At 42.2% G+C, this 14,557-nt stretch overlaps 2 protein-coding genes across 2 annotated transcripts in view; one reads left to right on the top strand and one right to left on the bottom strand.

Annotated features, from left to right (window-relative positions):
• Positions 1–14,557, bottom strand: part of LOC133848098 (cAMP-specific 3',5'-cyclic phosphodiesterase-like) — a 150,640-nt gene that overhangs the window by 34,671 nt on the left and 101,412 nt on the right.
• LOC133848620 (katanin p60 ATPase-containing subunit A-like 2) lies at positions 1,185–3,062 on the top strand. The gene has a single exon (XM_062284257.1). The coding sequence runs from the start codon at positions 1,344–1,346 to the stop codon at positions 2,931–2,933; it is 1,590 nt and encodes a 529-aa protein (XP_062140241.1). The 5' UTR covers positions 1,185–1,343; the 3' UTR covers positions 2,934–3,062.

Here is a 14,557-nt window from a genome sequence, read left to right as displayed (position 1 = left end):
ATGCGAACCTGAAGCTAAAACTAAACTCTACCTGCTAATTAGCCAGATTCCTCGACCATGTTGCTTTTACTCTTTTGCACTCACGTTCATTGGCTTTCCTGGCACATTGATGCTATTTAGCTTTTTAATTAATCAATAACATTAGCTGTGCTTTGTAGTACATATGTATGTATATAACAATCTAGTTTTATTTGCTTTGCGTAAAGTATAATTAAAAATAAAAAAAATATGTGCAACAGCGAAATTAAAATAGGAAAAATTGCACAAATTTTCTCTGAACATTTCAATTTAACTTTTATTACGTTAAGGAATAATTAAATCATATACTACACACACATAATAAATAATTAATATGATTAACTAAAAAATAAATATAAATATTAATAAAAATTTGTTTTCTTTTTAAGTAAGTATTTTTTAGTATAGTTTCAATAGAATTGTGTAATAATGTTGCAGACACACTAAATCAATCAATTGGTCGCAAGTTCTACATATTTAGGTGTGACCGTATTTAGCAACATATGTGTGCCTAAATTTGACACAGTAAATTGACAAACATTTGTCATGGTCACACTGAAAATCATGTTAATTATCGTTAGTAGCTATGTGTTTGCTAAATGCATATTTTTATTCTATTTATAAATTTGCAATGAAACAAAATTGATATATGTATTTTCAAAGACAAAAAACGTATTTCATTCTTCAATTTCTAAGAGAGCAGGGGGGAAGATAAAGAAAAGAAAGAGAGAGAGAGCATTTGATGCCACATTAATCGGTTAATATTGTCAATGGCAACAGATAATCCCGAGCAGCATATTTCTCGCCCTTTCGCTTTGTCTCTTGCTTTGTTACACATTGTGGGTTATGTGTTGACTTTTTGCAACTGTTGCCCACACACACACACACACATATATATATAAAGTAGACTTGTATTTGTGGTTGCCTAAGGGCAAATGTTGATGAATGTTTGCGGCAGCTTGGAGCATGAAGTGAAACTAATGGCAACAGTTTGAAACGTTGCAACGTGGTCGCTCGCTTGCTCGCTCCTTGCCTGTGTTGTGTGTGTTGCAACAACGTTGCCCCGTTGTGGTTGCCGGGCTTCGCTTTTGTTATGGCAACTCTCTCTCTCTCTCTCACTCTGTCTGTTTAAAGCAGTCAAACAATGAGAATGTTGTCAAATGTTGCCCGCTCGAGCTACAATTTCGATTAGATAGTTGCAGTTTGGTTCCCCGAACAACAACAACAACATTAACGAACCTCAGCCTCAGTCTCAGCCTCAGCTTATAGCTAACACACACTGGAAGCAGAAGCAGAAGCAGAAGAAGAAGAAGACTGACTGACTGATGAAACCACAGACCAAATATGGCGTGGCTGCCACAGCTGCCTCCACGATACTGTGCGAAGATGTGCGCAACTTTACCACCCGACGCCGCAATCTATTGTATCTGATGCATCGCTATCTGCTCGAGAATGGTTTCTATAGCAGCGCCGAGGCGCTCAAGGGCGAGGGACGACTCTCCGAGGAATTTGAGCTGTGCGACAACGTTGACCTGGATGCCATCTACTTGGAGTATGCCAGTTTCTTTAACATGAAATTTGGCAAATATCCGCGCATACTCAAGAAGGTGGCGCCTAAGCTCAAGCTCGAGCTGAATGCTGCTCCGAAAAACGCCGCCGTGGCGAAGAATGCTGCTGTGGCAACAATGGGTGGAGCACAGGGAGAGGGAAACGCACAAACGTTGCAGCGACCCGGCGATGCTGTTGCCTGTTGGCATGCGGGTGTTGGAGCTGCCACAGCCGCAGCAGCAGCCAGTCTTGCCACAGATCAACAGCAGCAGTTGACACACCAACAACAACACCATCAACAACAACAGCATCGTCCGGCATTGCACATTAGGAAAATGGAAACAGCCGAAGCGACAACAGCAACAGCAGCAGCAGCAGCAGCAGCAGCAACGTCATCAACAGACCAAACCAGACTGGCTGCATTCACTGAAATCGAACATGGCCATGCGGCAGATGATGCTCTGTTTGCCTCATTGGAGTGGCAGGCACTTGCCGAGCTGGTCAAGACGAGCATTCTCAGCGATGACCTCAAGCTGCGCTGGTCCGATGTCTGTGGCAATCAGCGTGCCATCGAGCTGGTCAAGGAGGCTGTGCTCACGCCCATCGAGTATCCACAGCTCTTTGCCCACGGCCTCAAGCCGTGGCGTTCGCTGCTGTTGCACGGTCCGCCGGGCAGTGGCAAAACCTTTTTGGCCAAGGCTCTCTATGCGGAGACACGCGACAAGGTGACATTCTTCAACATCACCGCGAGCATTATGATCTCCAAGTGGCGCGGCGAATCGGAGAAAATCTTACGTGTTTTATTTCACATGGCAGCGCGTCGGGCGCCATCGGTTATCTTCTTCGATGAGATCGAGAGTTTGACCTCGAAGCGAGATCGTTCCACGGATCACGAGTCATCGAAGCGTTTCAAGAACGAACTCCTGCAACTGCTCGACGGCATGGAGCATACGCTGAGCGGCGTCTTTGTGCTCGCCAGCACCAATCTGCCGTGGGACATAGATGAGGCCTTCTTGCGTCGCTTCGAGAAGAAGCTGCTGGTGCAGCTGCCCAGTGCCGTTGAGCGTTCGAGTCTCATCAATCGACTGCTGGGCTCTGTCATCAGTTTGACGCCCAAGCTGTTGGAGGAGCTGGTGAAGTGTTCGGAGCATTTTACGGGCGATGAGATACGTTTGGGTTGCAAGGAGATTAGCATGCAGCGCATGCGTTGCGCCACACGCGTTGGCGTTGGCGGTGGCAAGGAGGCGACCAAGGAGTCGCAGGCTGTGCAGGAGGCGAATGTGGAGCGTGCCTTCAAGCAGATTAGACCACTGGGCATGAAGCTGCTGGCCAAGCACGAGCAGTGGCAGCAGGAGAACGGCTCGTGACCAGGCACACACAAATAACAAATACAACTCTACAAATCTACACTCGCATTGCAATCGATTTAAAGTTTACCTTCTACTGTACGAATTCTGAATAAAGGCTAAAAAGAGCGATGAACGAGGGGATATATATCAATAGTTAATAAGAAACTGCATAGAGATCAAGAAATGTCACATCGATCTACGTTTATATCTCATAGCTGCATCTAACAAAAATATAAACTACTTAGCAGCATCTCATTTATAAAAAAAGTGCATTTAGTGGCATATTCTCCTAATCCATTATTTCTCATTTTTAGTATAACAAAATAGCAAGTAGTATATTTTTTTTGTTGTATGATAATAGTCTTCTAAGTATCCCCAATTTATGCATATTAGATTTACTTTGCGTTATTTATACATTACATACAGCCACAAGTTGCACTTAGTGGCACATTCTCCAAATTTATATAGCGGCTATTTAGTTATATATTGTTGAAAATATTGCTTTCTACGCAAGTTCAGTTTGAAGCTACATGAATTCTTCGCTAACTTTACACTTTTCTTACTTAGCAGCCACATTTTAATAATCTAATTAATTTAGTGGCATATTGCTTGCAGTTAGCGGCCACAAAAATAATACCAAACTAGCATAGAAAACACACAGAAAATTGTTATGGTTGCAGTTAAGATTACGCTCGTTTAACGGCAACAATCGAGGCCGCTAAGCGAGATATGCTATTAATTGAAGATAGTACTGGAATTGGTTCATTATTTAGACGATTTCAGAGTGTGTTAGTGACAAGCATAAAATAAATAGAACTGAGACAGAGAGAGAGAGAGAGAGCGAGAGAATAGTTGTGAAACGAAGACACCGGTATACCACAAGCATTAGCATTAGCATTAGCATTATCATTGGCATGTTACCTTCCCGTTGTGCGACGTCTCGCTCCCGCGATGGTCATTCGCGAGACATAGCGTCGAATGCGACCGCTCGACCTGCGCTGCCCATTCGACGCCGGCAGCGAACCGGCAGCGGAACGCACACTATACTCGGTGGCCGTCGAACTGCGACGATCGCTGCCGCCACCGCCGAAGCCACCGCCACCGCCGATCATGACATCCGAGCAGAGCGATGATGACATTATGGAGGCGGCCGAGCGTCGTTTGCCGCCGGTGAAAGTGCCGCCGCCACTCGACGATGTTGTTGTCGCCGAGCTGTCGGAGCGCGAGAAGAGCGACGAACGTTTGCTGCGACTGCTCGATGTGCCGGCGGCATCCTGTATATTGCTATAGAACTCCTCCGTCTCGCGATCATACGACGCATCCTCGTCGTCGTCATCATCGAGCGGCGGTCGCTCCTCATCCTCAAACTCCTCCGCCTCGGTGGCCATCGTGTCGCTGCGCTGCGTCAATGTGCCACGCTGTCCATTCGATGATGACAGCTGATAGTATTCATGTTGCGCATAGTCACGCGATCCACGCGATCCTCGCTGGCTGCTCCCGCTGCCGCTGCTGTTGTTCAGCGTGCGATATGGCGTGAGGATCATCGAGGAACCCGAGTTGCTTGTCGTACCCGAGTTGCTTGTCGTTGTTGTGGTGGTCACACTCAGCGAGTGTCGCTTCGCAGATGCAGCAACGTTGTTGCTGCTGACACCGGCAGCGTCGCCATCATCGCTGTCGCCGCCACCGACGCTGCCGCTGAAGGTGACCTCATGGAATTTCGATGATTTGCGTCGTGTGCGCGGCGGCATCTCGGCGGCATGACCGTTGCCCATATTTGTAATCGATGGGCGTGGCCCATTGTTGTTGTCCTGCAGTTGTTGTTGCTCTTGCTCTTGTTGCTGCTGCTGCTCGTCAGTTGTGAGCGTCAGCGCCAGCGGTGGGCGGAGACCGGGAGCGGCGTCGTAGGCACGTCGTCGACTCCAGGGGAAAGGCGCGTATAAATGCAAAGATGATGAACAGCGTGGCAATCATTCTGGACTCCTGCTTTTGTTGTTTGTTTAGCTTTCGCTCACATTGAAGTTGCTGCGTTTTTTTGTTTTTATTATTTTCGATTTTCGATGTTCGATTTTTGTTCTTTTTAATTAGTTCAATTGTCGTTTTGTGTGTGTGTCGTTTTCATTATTGCACTTAACAGAGAGAAGAGACACAGACTATTGTGAGAGATAATGCGCATGGAAAGCAACAGTGTATAAGAGAGAGAGACAGAGTGAGGGAAGAGTTAAAGTAAGAGAGAGAAAGAGAGCGCACGGCGGAAACGAGAGAGAAATATCATGTATAAATTATCCATTTGTCAATTAATTTGAAAAGTTATTATTCAACATTTTTGTGTATGCAATTTTTTGCAACTGTTCTTCTTCGGCATTTGAACAAAACGCAAAAACGCAACGCTTCAGTTGTTTTGCTGGCCAAATGATTGCATGATTGACTGAATGGCAGCGATTGAATGAATGGACAAGGCAAAACACATTCTGTGTGCGCGATTATGCGCAATTCCCATTGATAATCAAATGCACAATTGCAAGTGAACTGGAAGTTCAAGTTAACTGCAGCAGCAGAATTTCAATTCTTAAATTCGATTCGAGTTAGTGTCTTTAAAATGCAATTAAATGTAATCGCATTATAACCCAAAACAATTGCAGCTGAATTTCGACAGAAGAGAAAGAAAAATAAATGTCTTGTTGTGGGAATATTTCAATTAAATTGCAGTCGAATAACTATATATAAGCGTATACGCTATATTTCATTATGTCTAAATTGGCAACGTACACGTCATATTTGCTGTCTATCTTCCGTGCCACACATGCCGCACATGCGAGTAGCTGCCACCTGGCGGCAGTAAAATTACCACGCACTACTTTTTAATTTGTTGAAATTGCATTACAACACAAAAAGTGCCTGATGGAGCCACGAGTCAGGAGCCAGAAGCCAGAAGCCAACCAACCAGCCACAGCCAGTCAGCTGAGCAGGCAGCAGGAGCAACAAGGTGGCAATTTAGTGTTGCAAGTGCGCTTATGGTATCTGGACCGAGCAAATTAAAGTGAATTAAGTGCGTGTGCAACTTTGTGTGTGTGTGTCGGTGTGAGTGATAGAATACTTAATAGAAAGGCACCGTAAATGTCCTTGAAACAACTTTAAAACATTCGCAGACGTGCAGCAAACGCAACTCTATGAACTCCAGGCACATGAAAGTCAAACCCAATTGCAGCAGTGTGAAACGTTTACGAAGAAGGTGTGAAGTAGCATAAGAAAAAAAAAATAGAAATAGAAGACACACAAGCTAAAAGATAAGACCAATGTAAATTTTATGGAAATTAGTGAAGGGACAAAGCTGAATAAGAAAAGCAGTGAAATAGCAGACAGAAAATATCGAAGATGTCAACAATTTTAGTTGAGAAAAACTTTTAACAATGAATAGAAAACGTTTACGAAGAAGGGACAAAGCAGAAGAAGAAAAAGTGGAAGATATGGTAAGCTTAAAACGACGAAGATGCTTAAAGAGAAGCATAAGCAATTCTAGTTCTGTGAAACGCTTCTGAAAGAACATTTTACAAATAACCGACCAAGAATAAGGAAAAAGTAGGAGTATTAAGCTGAGAAAATAACGCAATGCTTACAAAAAAAGCCAAAGGCAATGTAAATAATGCTAGTTCAGTGAACAATTTGCGAAAAATCTTAAAACGTTTACGAAGAAGGGAGAAAATAGAATAGGAAAAACTTGAAAATACAAAATTTTAAACAAAAAAGAATTTAAAATAAAAAAAAACCAATTCTGGTTCAGCCAAACGTGTAAGTCTTATATTTTCACTTTTTTCCTATTCTTCGTTTCCTCTTCTTCGTAAACGTTTGAATATTATTCTTCAACGTTCAGCAAAACGTTTAAGAAGAAGAGTGAAAGGAATGATGAATAAGAGAAAAAACAGAACAAAGGAGAACATAAATAAAACGTTGAAAACAAGGTAGAATGTAGAATTATTTTTGCTTGAGAAAAACGTTTACGAAGAAAGAGGATAAAAAAGAATAAGGAATCGAAATGGTGAACTAAATACTAAGAGTACTAACAAAAAATTTAAACAATTTTAGTTGAAGAAAACACTTAAGAATCATGGCAAAATTGTATAATTATAAATGAATGAAATGAAAGCTGAACAAATATTCGAGTCAAGCGACGATATATTTAAGACAGATTTATATGCCAGCAGAAAAAGACATTTCGAGATTATGAGACAGAGCAGAAATGAGGCTTAAGTGCCGACTGTGCTGTACTGTGCTGAGGCATGAAGAATCTCATCTGGAATGCACAAAAGCAGCTTAGGCAGCAGCAGCAACAAGCAATTCCAGTTGGCCTGATTTAATTTCAAGTTCTTGGTCATATTTTTCACTCTAAACTAATAGAAATCTATGCGAGTGTGTGTGTGTATGTGTGTGTGTGTGTGTGTGATTTCAAGTCTAAGAATCTTGTAAAAATAAATATAAATAAATTTAAACAAGTGTTTATGTTGGTTGTCGCCAAGACAACCTGCAACGAGTAAGTGCCACATAGACGATATATACTGACTGGTGTATATAGTATATATAGTATATACTATATGGTATATATGGTAGCATAAAGCGAGTCGTATATCGTAATAAGCAAAGAGTAGAAATGCCACTGGCGAGCAGCGGCAGCGGCAGCAGCCACAGGTACAGCGAGTGGCATCAATTTTGCTAGCTCAACTCGCTCTCTTTCCCTCTCTCTCTCTCTCTCTCTGCCTTGCGTGTCGCTCTGTCTCGCTCTCGCGTGGCTTCTGTGGCTGCTTATCGCGCCCGGCAGGCAGTCAGAGGCAGCAGCAGCAGCAGCAGCAGCGCACACTGTGGGGCTGCTTTAAGTGTTGGTAAACAAGCTAGAAACAGGCTGACAACCCCATCCAACCACCTCCCTCCCTTCCCCTCTCTTCGCTGCCTTAGGCGCTGTTTGCTACTTTTACAGCGACTGCGCTCGACAGCCAAACAGCCAGCCATCCAGCCAGCCGACCAGCTAGCTACATATTTCCTTTCAATTTCATTTTTTTCTTCTTTATTTATTTTTTTTTTTTTCCTTTCTTTAGCAACTAAATCCATTTTTTTCTTTTGCTGCGTTTTGCGCGTGAACGAGATGGCTGCCAAGGCGCGCAAAGTAGAGCAAAAAGAAGAAAGAAAAAAAAAAGTCGAGAAATGTGAAAGAAAAGATTTCTTCAAGTTGCAGCATCAGCTAAGCGAAGCGAGGGCAGCCAAGCAAACGCAACAACAGTCCCACTAACAACGCTCTTCCTCACCCCCACCACCACCCCCACCCACACACACATACACACACAAAGCACACTAAACCAAGTTGTTGTTGGCACACACTCTCGGGGGCTAAATTTAAGTAGCAACAAATCACTTCATTGTTTGCGTGTTTACATAATATTTATACATTGTATTTCTATGAGTGTGTGGGTGTAGATGTGTGTGTGTGCGAGTGTGTGTGTCCCACCATCACCATCATCATCATCATCATCATCGTCATCATCATCATCATCATCTGCAGCAGTCGCCAGTCGACACGCTGTTGACACGTTGCGAGCGGCATGTTCATTAATAAAGCGCTGCAACGAAATCCCAAAAAAGTATGCTATGCTTTTTTTTCACTTTTCTTTTTTTTTTGGTGACTGGCCACACATAGTACCAACAAAAAAAGACAGAAGCAAACACTGTCAGAAAAAGGACTTCAGACTGCGCGTCGCCAGACAAAAGTCGGAGGATAACAACAACAAAAAAATAAAACTGTGTTGCAAAGAGCATTTTGCAGTATTTTTCATGACAAATGTGGCGGCGGCGACTTGGCAATTTCAATTATACAAATCAAATGAGCAGTGCAGCAGCAGCAGTAGCAGCAGCAGAGTGAGGCATGTGGCATGTGGCATGTGGCCTGCTATGACGTCAAACAGGTCGCAGCAGCAGCAGCAGCAGCTCAAGAGGCAAGCAGCTTTTCAGCTTTAAGAGGCAGTCGAGCTGTGCACCCTCAACATCGTTCGCTCACTCGCTCTGTGTATGTGTGTGTGTGTGTGTGTGTGTGTGTTTAAGTGCAACATCATTATTATGATTATGGCTGCAATCATTAGAAACATCATCAGGCCGTCGAGAGTTGACGTCCTTCTCTCTTTGCTGCTGCTGCTCATAAATAATGTAACACAAAATATGTGCAAAATACAAAATCCCCAAAACCGAAATGCGCTAAATGCAAGCCATGTTTTATACATGACAGAGAGAGAGAGGGACGGAATGATAGAGCAAGACAGAGAGAGAGAGAGCGAGGTTGATTGAGGTTAAGGCTAGCTGCTAGCGACCCCAGAAACTGCATTAACAGCACAAAATGCATTGCATAATGCAAAACATACACGCACATAACATATTACACGCTCTCTCTCTCTCTCACTCTCTCTTTATATATACATATATATCCATTTTCCATTTGCAAACCATTCAATAAACACACACACACAGAGATACAGATGTATGTGTGTTAATGGAGAGCTGGCAGATAAGCAAATTCAATTATCGACACCGAATCGAATCGAAGCAAAACGGCATAATGTATGCATTAATTTATGTACAACAACGCATCTCTCTCTCTGTCTCTCTGTCTGTCTCTCTCTTGAGTGCCCTTTAATTATCAAATTAATGCACATAATTAACTGCAATTGAAACTGAAGAAAGTGTAATAAGTAATTGCGTTTTCTTTTGCCTAAGCCGCTTAAAGCACAAAATTACAAAATATCGGATTATAATCCACTCAAAATTGAATTGAGATTCATTCAAACGCTGACAAATGATGTGCGCAGTGCTTTGTGGTTGCTTTGCTTTGTCCGGTCCGGGGGGCCCAAGCAAATACACATCCCTTAATAATCCGCAAGCGGACAACGGGTTGTATACGTTACGGCTGCCACACACAAAAGCTGACCAGCAGTAGCAGAAGCAGCAGCATCAACCTTGCTGCTATTCATTCTCCATTCTCCATTCTCAGTTCTCAGTTGCCCCTATCACATTTTGCTCTTGCACTTCTTTTCCCACGAGTTTTGTTGGCATAGCTGCAAATGTTGAAGAAGCTTTTGTGCTCGTGTTTTCAGTCGAGCCTTCAACAACAATGATAGTGTTCTTCATGATGATGTTCCTTGATGCTGTTGTTGCTGTTGATGCCAACGACAATGCCATTTTCAATGAATCTCAATGCAAACGTTGCCCAAATTAGTGTCAAACGTATTGATTCACATGCACACACTCACACTCACACACACACATACATATGTTGTTGCTGTTGTTAATGGCGTTGCAATTTGCATATGTGTGTCAGCGTTGTTGTTGTTGTTGTCGTCGTCGTCCCTTGGCGCCTGTTTGTATGCTATGAATTTGCAGCTAACACACTTAACCCACTTGGCCACGACCACGCCTCCCTTTCCCTCCCCGCCACTTCGTCACCTTTGCCCTCTTTGCATGCACTTGGGCATGCAGCAGAGTGCCACACACAAACACACACACACACACACACACTTGCAACTAATACATATGTTTTGTTGCATAATGCTTTGCACTTTAAATTTTGTTGTCCGAAAATTTCAATTAAATCTGATGACAACATCATTATGAGTGGGCAACAAGGGGTTAATTGCTGAATATGTGTGTGTACTGCATGTGTGTGTGTGTGTCTCTGTGTGTGTGTACTGCTTGCATGTATTTGTTTGTTTTATGCGAAAAAGTCAATTGATGTCAAGTAGACCGAAAGTGGACAGCTTGTTGCAAGCGACTTTATAACCGAGTGTGTCTCTGTGTTTGTGTGTGTGTGTGTGTACTTTTGTATCTCAGCTTGACACTTGGCTGTGCTTCAACAACAGACCAACACACACACACAAAAAAAACAATAGAAAAGCAGCCAAAAAGAGTTGCTGCCAAAATCGCCCCATTTTGTTGGCTTATCAAGAAAACCATAAAAAAGAAAGGCGAAGAATTTAACAAAAATTTGTGCTGTATGCTTTGTGGTTGTTGTTGTTATTGTTGTCTTAAGTACTTGGCGAAAATGTGGCAAAAAGTAAGCGAAAGAGAACGACAGAGAGAGAGAGAGAGAGAGAGAGAGAGAGACGGGGAGACAGATCAAAAGGCGTCACAATGGCTGGCAAGGTAGCCAAAATAAGCAGCAGTAGCAGACTTTAGCCCACCTCTGCCACGCCCACAAATTTGTCCAGCTGCCAAAATGAAATCAAAGCACCAAAATGCAATAAAAATAATCAAAAGAAACGGAACACGAAAAACAAGCAAGTCAAGAGGATAAAGAGAGAGAGAGAGGGAGAGAGAGAGCGAAGCATTTATCATTTGATTTTTGGCAGTCGATTCTTTAAAATGCCACTTACAGTCTCCCCCCTCCGCTTTTAAAAAGCACTTCTTCCCCTCCAGTCTCTCTTGCCTCTTGCTGCCTTTCATCTCTCTTTATGAGTTGTAATTTCTTTTGTGACTGCAAATTGAGCGGCAAAATTGAACGGACGTTTAAAATGGCGCCGCGGTGACGTCAGAGAGGCCAACAAAACAAAAAAAAAAATAAAGCAGAAAAATGAAGAAGCATATAACCAGCACAAAGTAGAAGGTGATAGGTAGTATGTAGTAGTGTAGGTAAAAGACAAAAGCAGCGAAATGTTCCGAGGGACAAACAACAACAACAAGAACAAGAAGAACATTTTTGGACAGCGCAAGTCGCAGGGCCATAAAAATAGCTTGGCTTGCAACAAATGTCACGTCAGAGATACACAGCCAGCACTTTCCTCCTTCTCCTTCTCCTTACCACTCCCTTCTCCCTTCTCCTCTCTCTCCTCTCTCTGTGTCTCCACACCCAAGAAAACTGGCAGCTTCGAGTCCTTGCCAAAGCCATTTGACAATTAAATGCTGCGCTCCTCTTTGCCGGGCAAAACAATAAGTGGCGGGCAAGGCATCTTAAAAATGTATATGTATTTGTGTGTGTGTGTGTGTGTGCGTGTGAGAGGGAGAAGGAGAGACGTAGCTAAGGTAATGACGTCGCTTTTAGCGCGCCAGCCGAGGCAAACTCAATTAAATGTGACAGTGAAAATGGCTGCCTAAAAGTATGCTTTATATTTTTCGCTCCGAAATGCTGGAGGCAGGTGTGACAAATAGCGAGTAAGAGCGAGCGAGAGAGAGAGAGAGAGTGTAACTTGTCTCGTTCTTAGGCTGACGACAGCTGTTTGGCAGTTGACGTTTTTAAAGCGCGACAAATGAAAATGAATTCGCGACTGAATTGGTTTTTAAATACATGCGATATTCATGCGAATTCGCTGCGAATCTGTGAATGGGAATGGGAGCAGGGGAAAGGGGGAAGGAGGAAGGAGGGGCATGGAGCAAGGCAAGGCAAGGCAACGCAATGCGCCATCAGCGTTTTCATCTTTATCACCATCGCAATGGCAGCAGCTGCCAATAAGCAACGATTATGCTTGTAGCAACAATCGACTTCACTCTCAGTCTGTGTGTGTGTGTGTGTGTGTGTGGGTGTAACTGTCTCCTAGTGTGTGTATTTTTGCTGCCTTATAATGTGCGCTATTTGCTGACGCTCCTGTTGTCAGTGTGTGTGTGTGTGCTAATGTCCTACAAAAATGCATGCGGCACTCAGGAGAGCAACGGCTGCTGTGTGTATTCATGCGTGTATATATCTATATATATATATATATACCCAGTATATATATATCTGCGCGTGTGTGTGCCAGCACATTGATAGCACTTGTGAGGCGCTATAAACTGCAAGCAGTTACTTGCAAAGAAAAAAAAAACAATGGAGGAGGAGGAGAGAACTGCCTCCGCAAAAGACTCGAGACGGCAAATTGCTCATACGTCATGTGTGCCCAGCAGGCATTCACTGTGCGATGCCGCACAAGAACTTCAAAGTTGAAGCCTCAAATTGACTGACAGAGAGAGAGAGAGAGAGAGAACGAACGAAAGACATAGACAAAGTTTACAGCCATTGTACTAAGCCATTTCCAATTTGAAGCTGAGCAAGATTTAAGCTGTCAAAGTTGAACTCCATAAGCAGAGACTCGCATCCAACCAGAGCCAGAGCCAGAGCCATGACTCATCTCTGCAATGCGATGCGATAAGATTCGATTTTGTTACAATAGCCAGCTGCAAAAGTGCAATCTGCTTTGACATACCTTGCAATCAATTTGCGAGAAAATAAAGCTAATACTTGACAGTCGCTTCGGGTGGCATTCGATTCGACAAATGCTCGCAAATTGAGTGGCGAGTGGCATACCGCAATTTTGTTGTTTGTTAGCAAATTGCTTCAAACGAACAATAGTATATATTTTTGTAGCAATATATATTGATTTCATTTACAGTTGAGTGCGATGCCGAAGCGAACTTTTACCACCAGGAAATTTGTATACTAATGCGCAAATTAATGCTGATATTAAGAAGTATTTTCAAAGTTGAATTTAAGATTACTAAGATTCTCAATTTCAAATTAAATGCTAATAAATTATAGAGATTCTATGCCAGCTGATGGCATTTGTATAATGAATATAACAATGCGCTAGTTAAAGAGCTAATGCTAACAATAATGCGCAAATTAATGCTCACATTAACTATATTTATATAAAGTGACATTCAATATTCACATGAATATTACAATTAAAATCAATTTCAATGTAAATGCCAATAAAATATGCCAGCCAATGCGATTGCTCATGAAAATACCAATGCGCCAATTAATGCTAAAATTAAGCAATGTTTTCAATGCTTGATTTTTCTATTATTACTCAGTACAATTTTAAAATTTATTTGAATGAATGATATGAATATAAATAGAAAATCGAATTCATCAAGGAACCTGTTTTATTTTTTACAGCAATGCAAATGCTAATGCAATAACAATGAGCAACATTAGTACTGATAAGAAGAAATATTTAAAGTGATTAGTTCTAATTTCAATTGGCGCATGTTTATGTCAAATTTATACAAATTTCAACATCAAAAGTTGCAATTTTAATGCAAATAACAATGCTCAAATTAATGCTAAGAATCATTTAAAAATCGTATGTTTTCTGATTTAGTTGATTCCATTTTTGTGACAAGGTAATTTCACATTAATTGCAATGCTAATGCAAAGTAATGAACTAATGAAAATGATTATGCGCAAATTAATTTACAAAGTTATTTCTCACTTCAATCGTGGTTTTTTGTACCGTCACAAACTTATACATCTATTCAAAATTGCATATTAATATAAATTCCAAATCTCAAAGCTAATGCTAATGCTAATACCAAGGTTAATGCGTAGCCCGAAATATATAAATGAGGAGAGCAGCGTGCACCCCGTGCAACTCTCGTCACAAAAACAACTAATTAGTTTATAATCATTTAATGCACTGCAAATTGTCAGCTGCAAATTCGTGGGCGTCAGAGATATAGTTGGTAGGGAGGAGGAGGAGGCGGGGGCAGAGACGCAGGACTACGTCAACTGGGGCAGCAGCAGCTGTGGCAGCTGTGTGTGCATAAATTAAATTAAAATTAAACGTTTCACTGCTTAAATGATGAGCTTTAAATAGCGACAGGCGATAAACTGCGTGCCAGATAATGATGATGATGATGATGACGAT

This window comes from Drosophila sulfurigaster, chromosome X, assembly GCF_023558435.1.
Source record: "Drosophila sulfurigaster albostrigata strain 15112-1811.04 chromosome X, ASM2355843v2, whole genome shotgun sequence".
Classification (NCBI taxonomy): domain Eukaryota; kingdom Metazoa; phylum Arthropoda; class Insecta; order Diptera; family Drosophilidae; genus Drosophila; species Drosophila sulfurigaster.
This window is presented reverse-complemented; position numbering and strand designations above follow the sequence as displayed.